Source organism: Poecilia latipinna, unplaced genomic scaffold (genome assembly GCF_001443285.1).
Source record: "Poecilia latipinna isolate Pla-1442-1.1 unplaced genomic scaffold, P_latipinna-1.0 Scaffold1602, whole genome shotgun sequence".
Lineage (NCBI taxonomy): Eukaryota > Metazoa > Chordata > Actinopteri > Cyprinodontiformes > Poeciliidae > Poecilia > Poecilia latipinna.
The window spans coordinates 136,671-153,762 of NW_015114218.1; the positions used below are offsets into that span (position 1 = coordinate 136,671).

Here is a 17,092-nt window from a genome sequence, read left to right on the forward strand (position 1 = left end):
TTTGCTAATATCCCATATATTTATCTCTCATGAGGAAGCCCCAATTTCCTAACAATGGGTCATCAGTCCGCTGTAACTCAAAGATATAAACATGTGAAACTGATTCATTTCATGTTCAATTTAATATATTAAATGTTTTCCAGAGTTAAATATTTTATATAGATATAGCAGCTGATTTAGACAACAAAAAGAATAAAAAAAAATTAAAAAAAACATATTTATAATGAAACACCAGTATTTTAAACACAAAGGAAAAAAGTATTTGAATATTTCTCAGAAATGAAACCATTAGTGAATGAGATAACAAATGTTACAATCAGGGATGGATGGCTGTTGGTGTTGTTATTGTTTGACCAACTGGGTCACGGCTAGTTCGAGACCATTTAGTTTTTGTCACAATTAAAAAAAACTTAACTGCCTTTTATCTTCGCCCACAGAGAAAAGCAACATGATCAGAGGGCAAAAAAAAGTACAGCGTTCTAGTTGGTAACGGCCACAAAATCATGCTGCCTGTGGTTGTCAACTACAGCAGACGGCATTGGTTCTTTGATTTCAAAGAGGGCGTCTGTGTGTTCGCATACTGTGTGGTCCAGCTTTTACTGAGGAAACACCTGCAATTTGAATGCAGAAAATTACTACATTTGCTTTTCAAACACATGAAGAATTAAAATGGGAAAGAAAAGAACGGCGAAGGGACAACATCTAGTTTTACTAGGGAAAAATAAGTAGAAATGCCTCAATTTACTAATTAACATCAACCTTTGGGCAAAAGTGCAAAAAGACACAGCAACCTCAGTGCAACACTGTCTAACCTTCACAAGTAACCTTTTAAATTAAGGCTCAATCTCAGGCCTTGTCCACACACAGCCAGGTATTTGTAAAACAATGTATCAAAGATATAAATTTTTACAAAATAATCTCGCCCACACTTGACTGGTAGTCAATAGTGTTCATTCATCCACACGAACACACGGAATTACACTACTGAGCTGTGTTTTAAATATGTCAAACCCCTAGGGGGCAGTGCAGGGCAAAGCTAAAACCTATGTCAGCCAATCACAATCCTTCAAAACAACCAGGACTTCCTGTTAGGAATTAAATATGGCGTCAGGAAGTTAATTTGTGTGGACCGACGGAGGTTGGACAACTTTAAATACTGTGTTAGAATGTAAAGTTAATGACTATGTCAATTGGGAATTAAGCTAATCGCATGTGGAGGTTGTGTTTCCATATTGGGAGCGATAGCTGATATAAAACAGCTGACCTCCAATCGCTCTTTCTGCTTTCTAACTCCACATATTGGAGCAGTTGGACTTGAATAAACAAGCAAAATTTGAATGGAACAATGTAAAAATCAACACCTCTCTGATTGCAGTCATCTTTCCTCCACTGCATGGCCAAACAATAACAACAGTTACATGTGTGAAGTTGGCGCCGCATTATTTGCTGCAGACTGACACGTGACGACCTCTAAATAGTTTTGGATGGTCACATGCAAACACAAAAAAGAAAGAAAAGAAAAAAAAAGGATTTATATATTATGATAATTAGCAGTTTAATTCCAATAGGTAGTTTTGCTTGCGTAATTAACTGCTTTCTATTGCAGTTTGTGGTGTACAACAAAATAATGTCCTGAAACATTTACCGACGTCCTAAACATTCGGCCTTGACCTTGGTATTAGAAGAACCGGTCTTGACTCCATCCCTGGTTACAGTTATATTAACTATTGTAGTCTCAATGAGAAAAACCTTTTTACCCCTCATAACAACAAACAAGATGCTTCCACCATGATCGTCCAACAAACATTATATGTTTTTTTTGTTTTTTTTTGGATTTCCTGAGATGACAGATTCCCTCTCAATGATTTGCCACCAAATGCACAACAAACACATTTTATGGCACATGCTTATGAAATCTATTGAATGTTATTGATTTACTATTTTCCCTTTAGACCTTCATAAAACGACAGACATAAAATGTACAAGTTTGTCAAACTCATCGTGTATGTTCCAACACTCATTATTGAGCTTTCATAGACTCCAAACATACAGAATATCACAATTAATCTCTGAAGAAAAAAACAAAATACACATAATAAAGTTAAATTAGTGCATTTTCAAGAGTGTTAGCTTATAGACCACCTGTCCTCACACAGCGGTGTGTGCTGATCCTGCAGAACCAGAGCTTTGGGTCAAGTGGGTCACCAGTTGTGACAATCCCTCCCTCTCCATAGCTGTGGCTCCAATCAGACCCTGCTGACGTAAGTTAAGAATGGAGTCAGCGATGATCCTTGCCGTTTTCTTCTGGTACCCTCCTGACGTCACCATCAGGATGGGAATACCTCGTTGCTTCGCAGCCCTGAACACAATCTCATCCCTTTTAACAATGCCCTGGCAAGAAGAAAGCAGAAGAAGCCGTCAGTCTCTGTAAGCCCTCAGACTTTCACAGCCCTGGGGACAGAGCAGAAGCATGGAGATAGCCTGGCTGACCCCGACAGGAAGCCACTGATTGGAAACGCATCTGTCTGTGCCAGGGGATTCTGGGAGGGAACGGCTCGACTCTAAACCTAATTTATTGAGAGCAAATGTTGCCACACAACGAGGGATTTCAAACATCAGAACGTGTGGTAGAAACATATGCTTGACTAGAACTTCTGACAAAACAGTTATTAGAGCTGCACTTCTTTTTTGATGCCATTTATCAGCCTAATTGATAAACTAGCTGTGTATTCAGAGCAGTGCTAAAACTGCTAAGATATTCTGCAATATTATCATGTTACTATCACATATGGAAGTCTGCTCATAGGTCCAATAAATCTAAAATGAACTGCGGATCAGCACAGTACTTTTGTCTTGCAAGGAGAGTGGAACCACATAAAGCAGTCTAACAGCAGCAGCTTTTTGTGGTTCAAGTACTGTGTAATTGAAACAAGTAAATCTCATCACTGCAATAAGCGAGGATTTGGATTTCAAACACTAGAAGACATAATGATTCCTAATAGGTCACAGATTGAGATATGATTTTTTTCCCTTATCTACCCTACTGTTGTTATTCTCATCTGACTGAAGGGCGGCGCCCTCCCAGGGATTCAGCCTCAGGCACCGTCTACCCACATAGACAGGCGCCCGTCCTATATGTTTGTTTTCTGTTCTTATATTCATAAACCACATTTATGTTTTAACTTCTCTGGAGTGTAAAAACAAAAATCCCTTTTTCACACAGGGTCATATATGGTTGGATTTTTTAAATCTCCCTTAATAATAAACACCTTAATTAAAAAAAAACACTTTTTATGTTTACTTGTGTTGTCTTTGAGTAATATTCATATTAGTTTGATGTTCTGAAACGCTTAAGTTTGACAAATAGGAGATCGGGTAAAGCGCAAACAGCCACTACACTAACAAAGACACTAGAAGACATAACAAGAGACGGGATTGGATGTCCACTGCAGTCAAAAGAAAAAAAATGCTCCCAAAACTTTCTGTACGAGTCAGAAAATACCTTAACCAGTCATAAGTTTGAGCTCCTCTCAGTAATAAGTTGGAAAATGAACCTTTGACAGTGCAAACAGAGCATCTGCATAACCAAGAGTAAGAGTAAGAGATATTATCTGATACTATTGCTGCGACAACTGAGTTGCAAAGCAGAAACTGAGTCGTGCTACAGGTGCATAAGACAAGTAAATACATCTATATTTTTTTGAGTTAACACCTCAAAATCGTTCCTTAACCTGAGCTTTGAAAATTTACTGTTATAACTTGGTCAGACAAACGGACATTTTTTTCATCCTAAAATAAAATTGCAGACATATAGAGAAGGTAATAAAAACCACAGAGAATAAACTAAGGAAACGACTGCAGGAGTCCAACCTGAAACTAAAAGTTAAGAGAAAGCTGTCAGAGAAGGCAGCGTACCTGTGGAGATATAGAGAGGCCTCCAAGGGGATCCCCGTCCAAGATGTCTGTCCCTGCATTATAGACGATGATATCAGGACGAACCTCGTTCAGCGCTCCCTCAGAGTGAAGCTCAACCTTCTGAAGGTACTCTGAGTCTTCAGTGCCCCAGTCCAGCTCCACCTTCCTCTTTATGGCTCCTGGAGATAAATAATAGTAAGTGACCTGCATTTGCATAGAGCTTTATCAAGCCCAGAGGACCCCAAAGTCCTTCACATCCAGTTATTCGCCCACAGCTGACCTGTGGCTACTAGAACAGTGAGGAAATGAATTGAAATAATTGGGATCATTAAAGAGACAATTAAGCAAGCATCGTCTTTTTTACTGTCCATTTAACGCTGCAAGTCCACTGCAAGGGTCAGGAAGATTACTCTGTTTGATACATAGAAAAAAGTCAGCCAACTAATGGATGTCTTCATTATTTTTTAAACTAAAATTAGAATAACCAAAAGCATTATAAGGCTTTGTTGTTTTAATGTTCAAATAAATGCAACTTCAAACGCATTAAAGAATAGCAAAAATACAATTCCTCTTTGTTTTTAGAAAGTAAAATAACTCTGCTTTAAATCAGATTTGTCTTTGATGAAAATAAACAGAATGTTGCCCTGCAGCTCATCTTAAACAACCCAGGATGCATTAATGTTTTACCTTACTGAAGTCAGGAAAGATTCGTTTCAGAGAAGATAACGACATGTCAAAGGAATTGACAGGAATTGACAGCAGAAACTGCTCATGTGTATATTTAGAGTTATATACAAAAAGATGGGACTCTTTTGTTGTAGAGAGTCCTTGGTTGGGAATGCTAACATGGTGAGGAGTTAAAGTGACTTCAGTCAGAATTACGACGACACACGGTGATGTCAAAAAAAGTCAAAAGCCCTCAAGCTGGGCCTCTACCCAAAGCAGTGCTGGAGATGCAGAAAGATGTGTTTAATGCCCAGCAGTGAGTCAAGGCCATACGTGAGACTTAGATTATGACAAAGGAAAATCAAATTTGATAAAAAAGTTATTCACGATTAAACTCACGTTTGGCATGTCGGTCCCCGGGATAGATGTTGTGATTATACATGTCCATTATGAACACTCTGGTGTCGCCCAAAAAGTCTCGCTCGTGTCCATTTCCCTGTAAGACCAGTTCCAAAACCACTTCATTCAACACATTAAATCATCGATTATTCTTTTGCTTTTTGACAACTACATCGTAGACTTCTCTTCCACCCTGTCCAACTTGGCAGTCCCTTCAGGAAGTTGTAAATCAAACTAGGCCTAACAAATTGTGCTGGACAATAACTTGTCCCAGATGTTATTGCAATAAACAATAATATTGTTGTTTTGAGACAATTATCAAGTAATATAATGGTACTAATGGCATAATAATAATAATGCAAGAACACATTCTCAAAGATCAATAAGCTTTAAATATTAATAAACATTTAACACTGGAATTGGAAGACATTTTAAATATCCAAAATAAAGAAGCAAAACAACAGAAACTACAAATAAAATGAATTACTGAGTCTCTGTGAACAAAATTGTTCTTCAAAAACAGAATCAGACAGAAGATTTATCAACCAATTTTTGGTAAAAAGAGAGATTATTGAGCTTGTTTTAATTTAACATGAAATGAATTGATATATTGCTTATTGTAACAGTCCTAAACCCAACTATTATCACAAATTCAGTCAGAATTTGAAGCCGGCTTGCAATCTTCACCAATTATCATAATTTTTACGCAGCTGTGGAGGAGTTTGGTGTCATATGCGTTTATGGAAGCTAATTCTGAATAATGTCCCTGCTGGCATCCCATACTACTGTTTTTTACCAGGTGACCTAAACATACTTCTTATGCTAAGAAAACGGATTTTGAAAGAAATTAACCAGTTAATAATTTGGAAACCATCCATAATGAGAGGGTGAGAGTAAAGTATTGTCTTACCTGATGAGCATCAAGATCAATGATGGTGGCTCTGGAGATGCCTTCCACTCTCTCAAAGAGAAACTGAACAAAGAAAAGTAAAAAAAAAAAAAAGTTTATTTCCTTTTCAAACTTGGTCATAGTTTCATACAAGCATTTCAGTCATTCATCTTCCACTCGTCTATAGGAACGACAGACAATATTCTAATTTTGTTGGAGACTCGGAAGTTTTTAGTGGAAAAAATGTCATTTTTTTATCATTCATAGTTGTGATAATTAATGCTAATTTAAAGGCACAATTTCTGTGAAAACTGGTATTCAGAACTCGATTCTATCTCATTCAATATTATTTAACTGATTGATTAGTGATTGACAAAACACCTTATTGTTGGCAAATGACATCAGTTTTCAATAACCACAAGTAATTATTAATTCAGTTATTAATATGTTGTATGCATGGACATATGAATGTATGGATGGACTACTAGTAAGTCTCAAAAAATTACAATATTATATGTATATACATGATAATATGTAATGTGCAATATTTCTTGCCAGGCATCTCAGACAGTGAAACTTGTGTTATTTAGAATCATCATATTATGGCCAGAGCAACAAATATTACAAATAAGGATCAGTAAACTGAGTGAAGTAAAATATATTGTATACACAGTAAGTGGGCGTGTTGCACACAATCTACAAAGATTGTCCACATTTGATTACAGGAGCAAAAAAAAACTTTTTTTTTGGATTTTGCATGTGGCAAAATCATGTCGTCATGGAGACAGTCAGAGAGCAGAGAGGTCATAAAAGAAAATTTAAGTAGAAAGTAATTATGCTGGAGGTATTATAATAATAGTAATAATAATAATTACAAATCATTTAAATTAGTATACAACTTTGTGAAACGCCACAGGAAAAACATTTAACAATCAATCAAAATTAAGCTATTAAACTGCTGTAATTAACTCATTTCTTTTTATGTGTTCTGTCTTCTACATCCGTTTGGCCCCGTGACAATGACTCGAAGGTCAGATGACTTTCTCAGATAAAATGGTCTACAGCTGGATGTGACAGAGAATCATATCCATCGCAGTGTTGGTTTGAGCCTTGCCTTGATGGCCAGTGTGATGTCAGCATAGGCGCAGAATCCTCCTCCCTTGTCACCGGAGCAGTGGTGGAAGCCTCCGCCTGACGAAACAGAGCCAGGCTGAGAGTCAGGGCTGGACGAGCTCATTGCAGAGTTAGAATGCAACTTCACTGATGACACAAATACTTTATTTACTGAGCCTTTCACATATTGATGTTAGAAGTATTATTAGCTGAAGATGCATCCGTTGCTACAAACAACAAAAGGACAATATTCTGTTCCACTGTTACACAGCCGGGAAGCAAACTGCTCCTCCTGAAACCAAACTTCAGCAATCGGTGGGATACATACAGTGTTAAATTAAACGAGACTCAGTATTACATAAAACATGCTTTATTACTGTGCACTCAACACAAACAGTATTTAAGTTTTTATTGTAAACAAGTTGAAATACAAAAGTGATGACTTAACAATGCCAACACTATGAACAAAGTGTTTTGCATAAAATGCAGAACTTAACATATTGGACAGAGCTGCATGTGTGCATTTGTGACTGAAATACGTGATTTTATGCCTCCTTTAATCCATTTGTGATATGTTGGATTCATACTGATGTCTTTTTAAAGACAAAAAGTATCTGATCAGAAATCTCACGATCCCCCTGCAGTACTTTTGTACTGCAGGGGGATGTCAGGCGTTTTTCCAGGGAGGCTGAGAAGTGAGATCTCATGACAGTTCAAACACACTTTTCGCTCCCATCTCTCAATATGACTTTAATGCTAATAGTCTTAAAATGGCTGTCAGTGGAACACACAGAATATCTCAGAAGCCTCTGCCATCCACGCTCTCTCTAGTAGTAAACTTACTTTTTAATTTTAGCCCCCAGGTACAATTCTCTAAACAAATAAAATAAATAATATAATCAAGTTCATTATCATTTTTGTTGTTTACACAAATGTGTACATCAAACATAATGTTTCACTGTGATCTTGTGGGGAAAAAAAATTACAAATGAGATAAAAAACTGTTTAATGCATACACCGCAGTGGTTCAAAGGTTGGTACGATGCCACTGTTAGTACAAATGGCTGAAAACTCACCTACATTTATGGCCCATCCTCGCTCTACAGCCAGTTTTCCAGCCTGCGAAAGAAGATTCGATCAGTATACATAACATATCCATCTGTCCACTGCATTATCTACATACCTACTTATCCTGGCAGGATCGTGAGGGACTATTGCCCATCTCCATTAGCTGGGATCCCACGTATACCCTAAACAGGAGTGTACAATCCTTGTACACTCATACCTGAGGGTAATTAAGAGAAAGAGAACAAACTCCACACAGAAAGGCTCCAGGTTGGGATTTGAACCCAGGACTTCCTAGCAGCAAGGCAATAGCCTACCAACTACTGCACCATCGTGATATCAGCTTTCTGTTCGTGAAAACACGTTTGCTAACTGCTTCTGTTGCTAGTTCAGTTTTCTGGAACTCTCACCCACCTCTGTGTGTGAATGATTGTTGTCTTGATAACTCCTTCACAGAAACCACAAAAGCAAAACAAAGAGGTTTGCCTCAGGCCTCAAAATGGCCAAATGGTGTCTGCTGCACCCAAGTATGTCAGGCTGTGGCTATGGTTTCAGAAACGTCCTGCCTGAGACACTCCCACGTCTGCCAAGTTTGCTGCGTATCTGACGTGTTTTTGCAAAACACACTTAGAATCTCACCAGCAGTTCATAATTAATGTGATGGGTTTCAGATAGCAGTCACAACACACTGCAATAAAATGAAGGAGCTTACAGAGAGCTCACTGCCAAGATCAACCAAATGTTTGAAGGAATGGGTAAAGAGCTTCCTGAGAGCTGGGAGGACATTGTGCTCATATGGTTGTGTTTATATGGTGAGGTGAAGTTTTCTTGAGTTTTCCACAGCAAAAAATAAATAAATGCCACAATAAAATATTGACTTGCCATCAATTTCTCAACAGACTGGCTTTTCTGTTGAGAAATAGAAAGGGAGAACTAAGCTAATATGTTGATCTTATCTAAAAGTTGTACAAAGTAACCATTTTGACCATACGTAAAATTGCCTTTTGTGTAGTTGGTCATTAATTTTTTCTTGTGATAGACGATGACACCTGCTGGTATAACTGGATGACTGCACTAGGCCAAAAATCAACAGATATAGGCTACATTTATATATGTGGTGGGAAAACAGTATATGTCCCTTTCCACACAGAGGTTATGATCTTTATATATATATATATATATATATATATATATACACTGCTCAAAAAATAAAAGGAACATTTCACTTTAATTTTGTGTGTGGCTCCAAATCCAGGCCTCCATTGGTTGATAAATTTGATTTCCATTGATGATTTTTGTGTGATTTTGTTGTCAGCACATTCAACTTTGTAGAGAACAAAGTATTCAATGAGAATATTTCACTCATTCAGATCTAGGATGTGTTATTTGAGTGTTCCCTTTATTTTTTTGAGCAGTGTATATAAACTTAACAGGAGAGCACTTGGTCCCCCATACAAACTAACCCTTGCACATGCTGGTTCACTCCACATCAGTCTTTAGTTACAGATCACCTTTATCATAAGCATTCAGAACATCAGTGTTATTCATGTATTTGCAGTTGAGCTACAGCATGAGCACATTTCAAATTAAAAAAAGCTTAAAAACTGTGGAGGAAAATTTTCTTCTGAGGTTTTACATTATGATTAATAATGTTATGTCTTCATAGTGAACGCTCACCAAATGAACCTCTAGGTTACACTCCCAGGCACACAAAGATAGGCTATGTAGATGTAGCAACTGTGGTTTCATAAAAATGTGGGGATTTTTTTTGACTCTCCACCTCTCTCACATCTGTTTCTGAGCAAAACACAAAGAATTGCAGGCTGTCAGTTCAGTTTCTTTCCTAAACATGAAATAGTGCTTTTCTTCTATGTACAAAACAAGATGAGGCTGTAGTGGATCTGATGAGAAGAGATTGTCTTTAGTGGATGAGTACCAACACTCATTAGCATGTACGCTCACACCCAGGCTATTGCTTTGGCACTTCACTTTGACTGAGGGGAAACAAGAATATGTTACAATAGCCGTCTGATTAATCTCCACCACTCCTCACACTCAGAGCGCAGAGGTCCGGGTGAAACAAGCCCCGCATCTGATCTCATTTTCATTCGCTCTTGCATCTAGTATGAGCACAACAACAACAAAAATCAACTAAATCTTCTCAACGGCCATTTTTCGTCTAACCGGACAGGATGGGAGCCAACCGCAATTAGTCATGTTTGTGGTGATTAAGGTCTGCCTGATTGGTGCATTTTATTTTGGGTTGACATCCAAGAATGGGAAAAGCTAAATGAAACAAATTAAAATAAATTTTAAAAAATTGCACAAGGCTGTGAGAAACATGGAAACAATGCATTCCAGATCTAGTTTACCTTCCCTAAGGGGGAAGCTACATTAGCATACATAGAATAGAACAGAATATACTTTATTGATCCCCAAAGGGAAACTGCTTATTAGTTGACAAGGTACTCCATTCAAGATGTTAAATATTAATAATACAAATATTATTAATTCATGAAGCAGTTCCCCACCAGTGTCACCTGTACAATGTACTCCCATTGACAACCATAACTGCACAGAAGAGGTTGATAATATAAATCATCTCACGTACATCATCACTGCTCACAAATTTTGTAAAGCTCTTGTCATCATTTCCCTAAAGTGACACAGCAGTTTCAGAGTTCAGCTCTTAATGTTCAGGAAGTTATGATGCCGACCCATTCGAACGCTAAGGATTAGCTTCTTTCAGTCATGCGTGGAAATCCTGCCGTGTTTGAGCGCTCCGATTGGATTTTAGGCCCAAAGTTAACAAGAGTCAGTCGGCAGTTTAACTTCAGGACAGTCAGAGTTTAGATTCAGGAATGACATTGCTTCTGAGTTTTGCACATTAGAAAACCAGCTAGTTTTACTCAGAGTTGAGTAAAACTAGCATGTCTAAAGTTTATCCAACTCTCTTAATGAGACTCTTAATGACTTAATGAGACTTAATCTGAGAGTCCATGTGGGGAAATAAATAATAGCTGAATTACAAGAACCAAGTCAGACTGACATTAGCAGATATGCCAGAATAAAACCAGGAGGTGAGAAGATTTACTCACCTCCTGGTTTTATTCTGGCATATCAGGTCACAAAATGTCCACTTAGTGAATATGACGACGATGTCTGGACTGTTAATCAGGCTGTGTTGTTTGATAGTCCAGGGAAAAAGCCAGAAGCAACAGGGTGTTTTCAGACTTGTTTCCTGTACCATGCTCCAAACAAACAAAAATCTGGAGAGGGAGCAAACACACACATACGCACACACACACACTTTTGTTTTTCATAGCTGATTCCTGGCCCTGTTTTTATAGTCATGCATGTATTTCATTATACTGTTACATGACTTGATCAATTCCAGCAACAAAAATGAGTGAGAAGGAGAAAGAAATGTGAGAAATTGTATTACCAAGTCAAAAACAAGATACGATAAATGAGGTTGATGTATACCAACCATTATTGTTCCTCCTGTTTGGGTCCGTAAAGGTCTCAGCACCCTCTGCTGAACCAGACAGTTAGGTAAAATCACCAGGGGTGGGATTTCAGTGATGGTTGCCACCACAAAAGACCACTACAGAGGACAAAGGAAAACACTGAGAAGCATGGAGCAGCATGAAGAAAAACACAAAACAAAACACTTTTCAGAATATTAGCTGGAGTATTTCAATCTGCAAAAGAAAACAACAGTGTCCCAGTAAGCTGCCTTAGTTCATATAGGGAGCAGGGGCCCCATGTGCACCTTTCACGCTAAAAGTTGACGAAGACACAAATTTTCAAAAGTAAAAAAAAGAAAAAAAAATAGATAAAAAAAAAATTGTCAGCAGCTTCTAGTTTCTCTCTTTAACGTTCTGCGCAGACATTCCGGGATTATCACTCTGGGCAATCTAAAGCTTGATAAAGCGCTCACCAGCATGTGGCAGCAGATCAATACGATCTCTGAACACGTTCCCTCCAAATCCTTCCGTCAGCAGCGTTCTCCAGCCGGAGCTGCCGTCGTTCCACAGTTCCTCATTTATGGAAATGTGTGACTGCCTACACCCTGTCCACCTTAAGAATCATGGAGCCTGACCCGTTTTCCCAAAAAGTTACTTTTCATCGAGAACGAAAGTTTCCTGTAACTTCTACATGTGTGTGACATCATCACCTGAGCTGTCTCTTATTGTTTTCAGACACTAATTCTTCTATATGTGACCTTCTGATTTTAAAGGCTATAAACATATGGTCATTATTGTAGCACTTAGCACATAAAAGTTATTTTGATAATTCTAACTAACCTAAAGCAAAAAAAGAGTTTGGTCTAATTTAACTTCAGGAGAGAAAAAAACTGCACGAGTCTTTTTATTCTGTGTATGTACATTTCTGGTTTCAACTGTATATGCCAGCAAGGGGAGGAGTCATTAAATGCAACTTTTAAGACATCTCGTACCACTGGCTTTATGTTACCAGCTGAATTATGAAAGCTAACCCAACACAGATCAAAATAAACAATAACAGTGGAAATATAATTCTATACTTAGGTCTGATCTTATTTAACTGCATAACTGGATTAACCAAACTTTTTAGGGACATTACAATTTATTAAGATGCAGCTGACAGTGATATGGGACAAAAAAAAGCAACAAAAAAAAAAACACATCACCATGCCAACAGAGAGACAGAAGCTACCTTTAAACTACCGAGGTAACGCTTCGTGTGAACCACCAGCAGATCCTCCTCTGAGGCTTCACGGGCTTCTACGATGTTCTCGTCGGTGATGAACTGCTCCTCTGCAGCACATTCAGACACAAACAAGACCGATACATGATGACGCTACTGAGAAAACCATTTGTCCAGTTACTTGCAGCAATATGAGCAGAATATGAGTATGATGGTATTAAAAAAAAAAGCACACATCATGTAAAACCAGGACACAGTCGTTAACTGTCCAAACAAACAAATTTATTTACTCATACTAAATATATATTTAAACTATGTCACTATATCATACTCTTCTATTCACGTGGTGTTTTAGGTGGACTCAAAAGAAAGGCAAAGGCAGCTTGTAGATGGAGAAGGTTTTAATGAAAAAAAAACAACAACTTGCAAAATAAACCACAGGGAACACAGGGAGCCAAAGCCAAACCAAAAACAGGAATCCACAGAAAAATAACAGCAGTAAACACTGACTTGCAAAATAATTCGAACCCTGATGTTTTTCCAGGTTAGAAAAACATCAGGATATAATGGGAGTAGACGAGAGGAACTGCTAATAAGTTGTATATAGACTGGTGAGGTTGATTATTGAACATACAACAGATGGATGATTAGAAACAGGCTGCAGGTGTGAGAGGAGAGAGGAGAAGGCAGGCTGAGGAGGAGAGAGAGAAAATGGTACAGGGGTGTAAGAGAGTACACAGAGGACTAGGAAATAAATCTAACACCAACTAAGAACTAGACCAAAGAAAGAAAAATAATAAGTCTAGAGCAACAAAGAATAACAAGACAAGAAATAAAAAACTAGAATCACTAAAGGACTTAACTGAAGCAAAACAGAAACAAGACTGATCCAATAAATAATAGAAAAAAGAATACACACACCTTAAAATCAACTCAAAACCACCCAAGACACACTTCTATCTTAAAAAAAAGAAGAAAACCCTGAAAAATGCAGCAGACATTTGTATTCAGCCCTTTACCTAAATAAAATCCAGTGCAGCCAACTGCCTTCAGAAGTCACCTAATCAGTAAACAGAGTCCAGCCATGTGCAATTTTATCCTTAGTATGAATTCAGGACAGGAAGAAAGTTGTGGAGTGTATGGAACCACAAAACTACCCAGAAATGGATAGAAAAGCAGCCAAGAGGCCCAAGACAATCCAGGTAGAAAACCTGCTGGAGTTTCAGACCTAAACACACAGCCTGTCTCTCATTCTTTTTTTATTCTCTCCATGTTTACTTTCTCCATTTGCCACAAAGACCAGCTTTAAGCACTTCAGCACCCTGCAGCTCAGGGAGACGTCCCATCACAAATAACCTGTTCAGAAGTCTCCTACCTTTCAGGAAGCGGATGACTTTTCCCCACTTTCCTGAGTCAAATGGGTGGAGCTTTTCCAGGCCCATGAATGTGATGTTATAGTCAGGGTGGTAAACGATGGGCAGACATGTTGGAGGGATGCTGCCGTACAAATCGGTGTGGTGAAAGCTGAAAGATCAACATCAAATTTAATACAAGCAGCACAAACATGGGGAGCCATTTGACACAGTCAACAATTAACTGTAATACTTTGGGTTTACTTAGCCTGTCACAGGGAAAACAATGTGGGTGTTCAATTGTCAAAGTCATATTTTCACCAGGTTATTCATACATTTACCAGCGTTCCAAACTAAATATTCAACTAACAAGCTAAATAATTAGTTTATAAACTGAGCTAAGTATTTTAGCTCACAATTACATATTTATTTAGCTGACTAAGTATTTAGTTCCAAACGAAATATTTAGCTTGCTAGCTACATACTTAGGTTGCTAGCTAAATATTTAGCAAGCATGCTAAACATTTACGTCCAAGCTAAATATTTAGCTAATAGTGCATATTGGTTTGCTGATAAGCAAAAGTGGAATATCAAAATAAAAGCTGGGTTTTGTGGACCGCTATAAACTCCACTGCTGGAGGGATAATTTCATCAAAACCAAAAATATTTTTTTTGGTTTTGTTTTTTATCATCAGTTCTTTTCCTCTTGACATGTCCATCACGTTAGATGAAAACATGATGCCACAAAGATATGATGTGGTATTTTAACAGCTACAGACGTTCACTCGTGTTTCTATAGTAACAGTTTCTGCATCAAGATCCACCCCTCTGCCCAGACAACTTTATTCTTAACTTGCTACCGAAGATTAAGACTTCCTGTTTATCAATTCTTAAAACAAAATTATTTACATAAAAAAAATTCATCAATATATTTTTTGTTTAAAAATGTTGAAAGCAACTAAAGAGTGAAAGAACATGAAGCGCAGAAATGTGTTCTAGCTTGATCACAGTGGGGGATGCTTATGCAGAAACTGTTGATTTTGTATGTTTTCAATAATCATAGTGGACATAATAATCAACCAATTATTGATTATCATTGACCAAAACAATCAATTTTTTTTTTTTTTTTTTTTTTTTAAATGTGGAGTTTTGTAGAGGTCTGCAAAACCCAGCTTTCATTTTGATATTCCTCTTTCGCTTGTCAGCAAACCAATATGCATATTAGCTAAATATTTAGCTTGGACCAAAATATTTAACCTTTATTTAGCTTGCTTGTTAAATATTTAGGTCTGAGCTAAATATTTAGTTAGGAAGATAAATATTTAGTTTGAAAATTAAATGTATGGAAAATGTATTTTGAAATGATGAAAATGTGACTGAAAAATGGACATCCACATTTTTTCCTTTACGACAGGTTAAATAAACCAAATTATTGTTTTTCATTTTTTAATGTGTAACTTTACCAATGGCACCCCATACACAAATGCAATGTCAGATTAAAGTTATTTGACATCATCAACATAATTGGGAATGTTGCAGCTTCTTACATCGATTTCCCTTCATTGTCTTCTTTAACAGACATGTTTCTTAGTCATAGTTAATCTGACCTGGCAGGAAACACAAATAGCATAAAGTTAACAGCTGACACAAGCATGCACATTGGAGTATGCAGTTTGTAAAGACGCAACAACAGCCAGAAATGTCAGGTTCACACACAGCTATGCAATAAGTACATGCAGAATCACTGAGCTGTGAATTCCAGCTGTGGATTTTTTTTTATTGAAAATGTGCTCACTTTGAAATAGTAATGTGATTTTTTTTTTAATTTTTTTTAATCTTGAAGTGAAAATAAGATATTAAATTTCAGCCATGTAGAAATAATGACAATAAAACTGTATCCTGGATATATTTGAACAATGAAAAAGTAAGCACAACATACAACATTAAAATTTCAGTGGCATTTTTAATTCAAATCCTAGTGACATATATTTACTTCCATACCGGTGGGAGGTTGAAAGAGAAAACGTCGTCATAGTCGCTTTACTATCATTTGTCTCACGAGCCGAACGGACTCACCTGCTTCTCCTACACGTCAAAAAGACGCTAAAAGTGCAGCTGAGCTGAGCTCTCAGGGAACCAAACTGAGGCAGTTTCACAGCACCACGCCGGACCCAATATTGTCTTTAAATCAGTGTTCTCGTAGCCTGGTAAATAAAACGCCCCCCCCCCTGTACTACTCCTTGGTTCATACAGAGGGCCTGGGCTCTACTTCCTGGAGGCGTGAACTGTGTTGAGGTTTTAAATTTTGCCCAATTGCTAACATTTGTCCGTGACGTATTTAAGAATGCGCCAGTTTGACGCTGAGTAGCTTACCATAGGTTGCCTGCGCTGTAAACAACCATCCTCCACTGTGAGGAGAGAAGAGCCGATCCGAACGAGGTGGTGGTTAATGTTAATTCAACATCTGGAAGCGTGGCTAACGACGGACTGAACGGCTTCCTTCACTTGTTCCACTGTCATTGCTAAAACTACAGGCAGACTACAGCGCAGAAAATAAACGTCATCATGCACTATTTATTTTTCTGTTCGCTGATTGGCCCGGTCAAGGGGAGCGAGCCCACACTGTATGGCAGTCCTTTTAAACATAACATCGGATTCGTCTGACTGTCCCTATTACGTTCTCTAGATATCTAAATTTGCTCTTTTACTATCCAGAATTGTAATTTAAGATACATGCATTGACATTCTGACTAGTAAGAACAATAATTCAGCTTTTCCAAACTTTAAAATCCTTTGGTTTGAGACAATGACATTTTGGAATATTGAGTATTTCCAACAGTTTTGGAGAATTCCTAATACTACATTATTTTTCTTGCAAACTTTTAGTTTTATCCAACATACTAGTCATAGATGAGTAAAACTAATTTCCAGTGTGTCACTAGTTTCTTTTCGTAAATATTACTGGGTGCCCAGATAGCACATGATGTTAAATCAACGTTGA

At 37.6% G+C, this 17,092-nt stretch overlaps 1 protein-coding gene across 3 annotated transcripts; it reads right to left on the reverse strand.

Annotated features, from left to right (window-relative positions):
* Positions 1–16,604, reverse strand: hdac11 (histone deacetylase 11). Of its 3 annotated transcripts, none has more exons than XM_015059140.1 (11): positions 16,465–16,604; positions 15,639–15,698; positions 14,115–14,263; positions 12,749–12,849; positions 11,538–11,654; positions 8,059–8,101; positions 6,984–7,060; positions 5,891–5,953; positions 4,981–5,077; positions 3,916–4,094; positions 1–2,391 (listed from the first exon to the last, which is right to left on the reverse strand). In XM_015059140.1, exons 2-11 carry the CDS (start codon positions 15,671–15,673, stop codon positions 2,149–2,151), a joined length of 1,104 nt encoding a protein of 367 aa, XP_014914626.1. In that variant the 5' UTR covers positions 15,674–15,698; positions 16,465–16,604; the 3' UTR covers positions 1–2,148. The 3 variants fall into 3 exon arrangements, with proteins under 3 accessions (XP_014914626.1, XP_014914625.1, XP_014914627.1); XM_015059139.1 differs by lacking the exon at positions 16,465–16,604 and adding an exon at positions 16,168–16,399; XM_015059141.1 differs by lacking the exons at positions 15,639–15,698; positions 16,465–16,604 and adding an exon at positions 16,168–16,270.
* Positions 16,605–17,092: the final 488 nt, after the last annotated feature.

Bases quoted from the DNA above. Each gene is read 5' to 3' on its own strand.
- hdac11 (XM_015059140.1), bottom strand. From the start codon at position 15,673: ATGTCTGTTAAAGAAGACAATGAAGGGAAATCGAT. The intron at 12,850-14,114 runs GTAGGAGACTTC...AATGTGCTGCAG, and splicing joins AGTCATCCGCTTCCTGAAAG to AGGAGCAGTTCATCACCGAC. The intron at 4,095-4,980 runs GTGAGTTTAATC...ATTTATCTCCAG, and splicing joins CGGGGACCGACATGCCAAAC to GAGCCATAAAGAGGAAGGTG.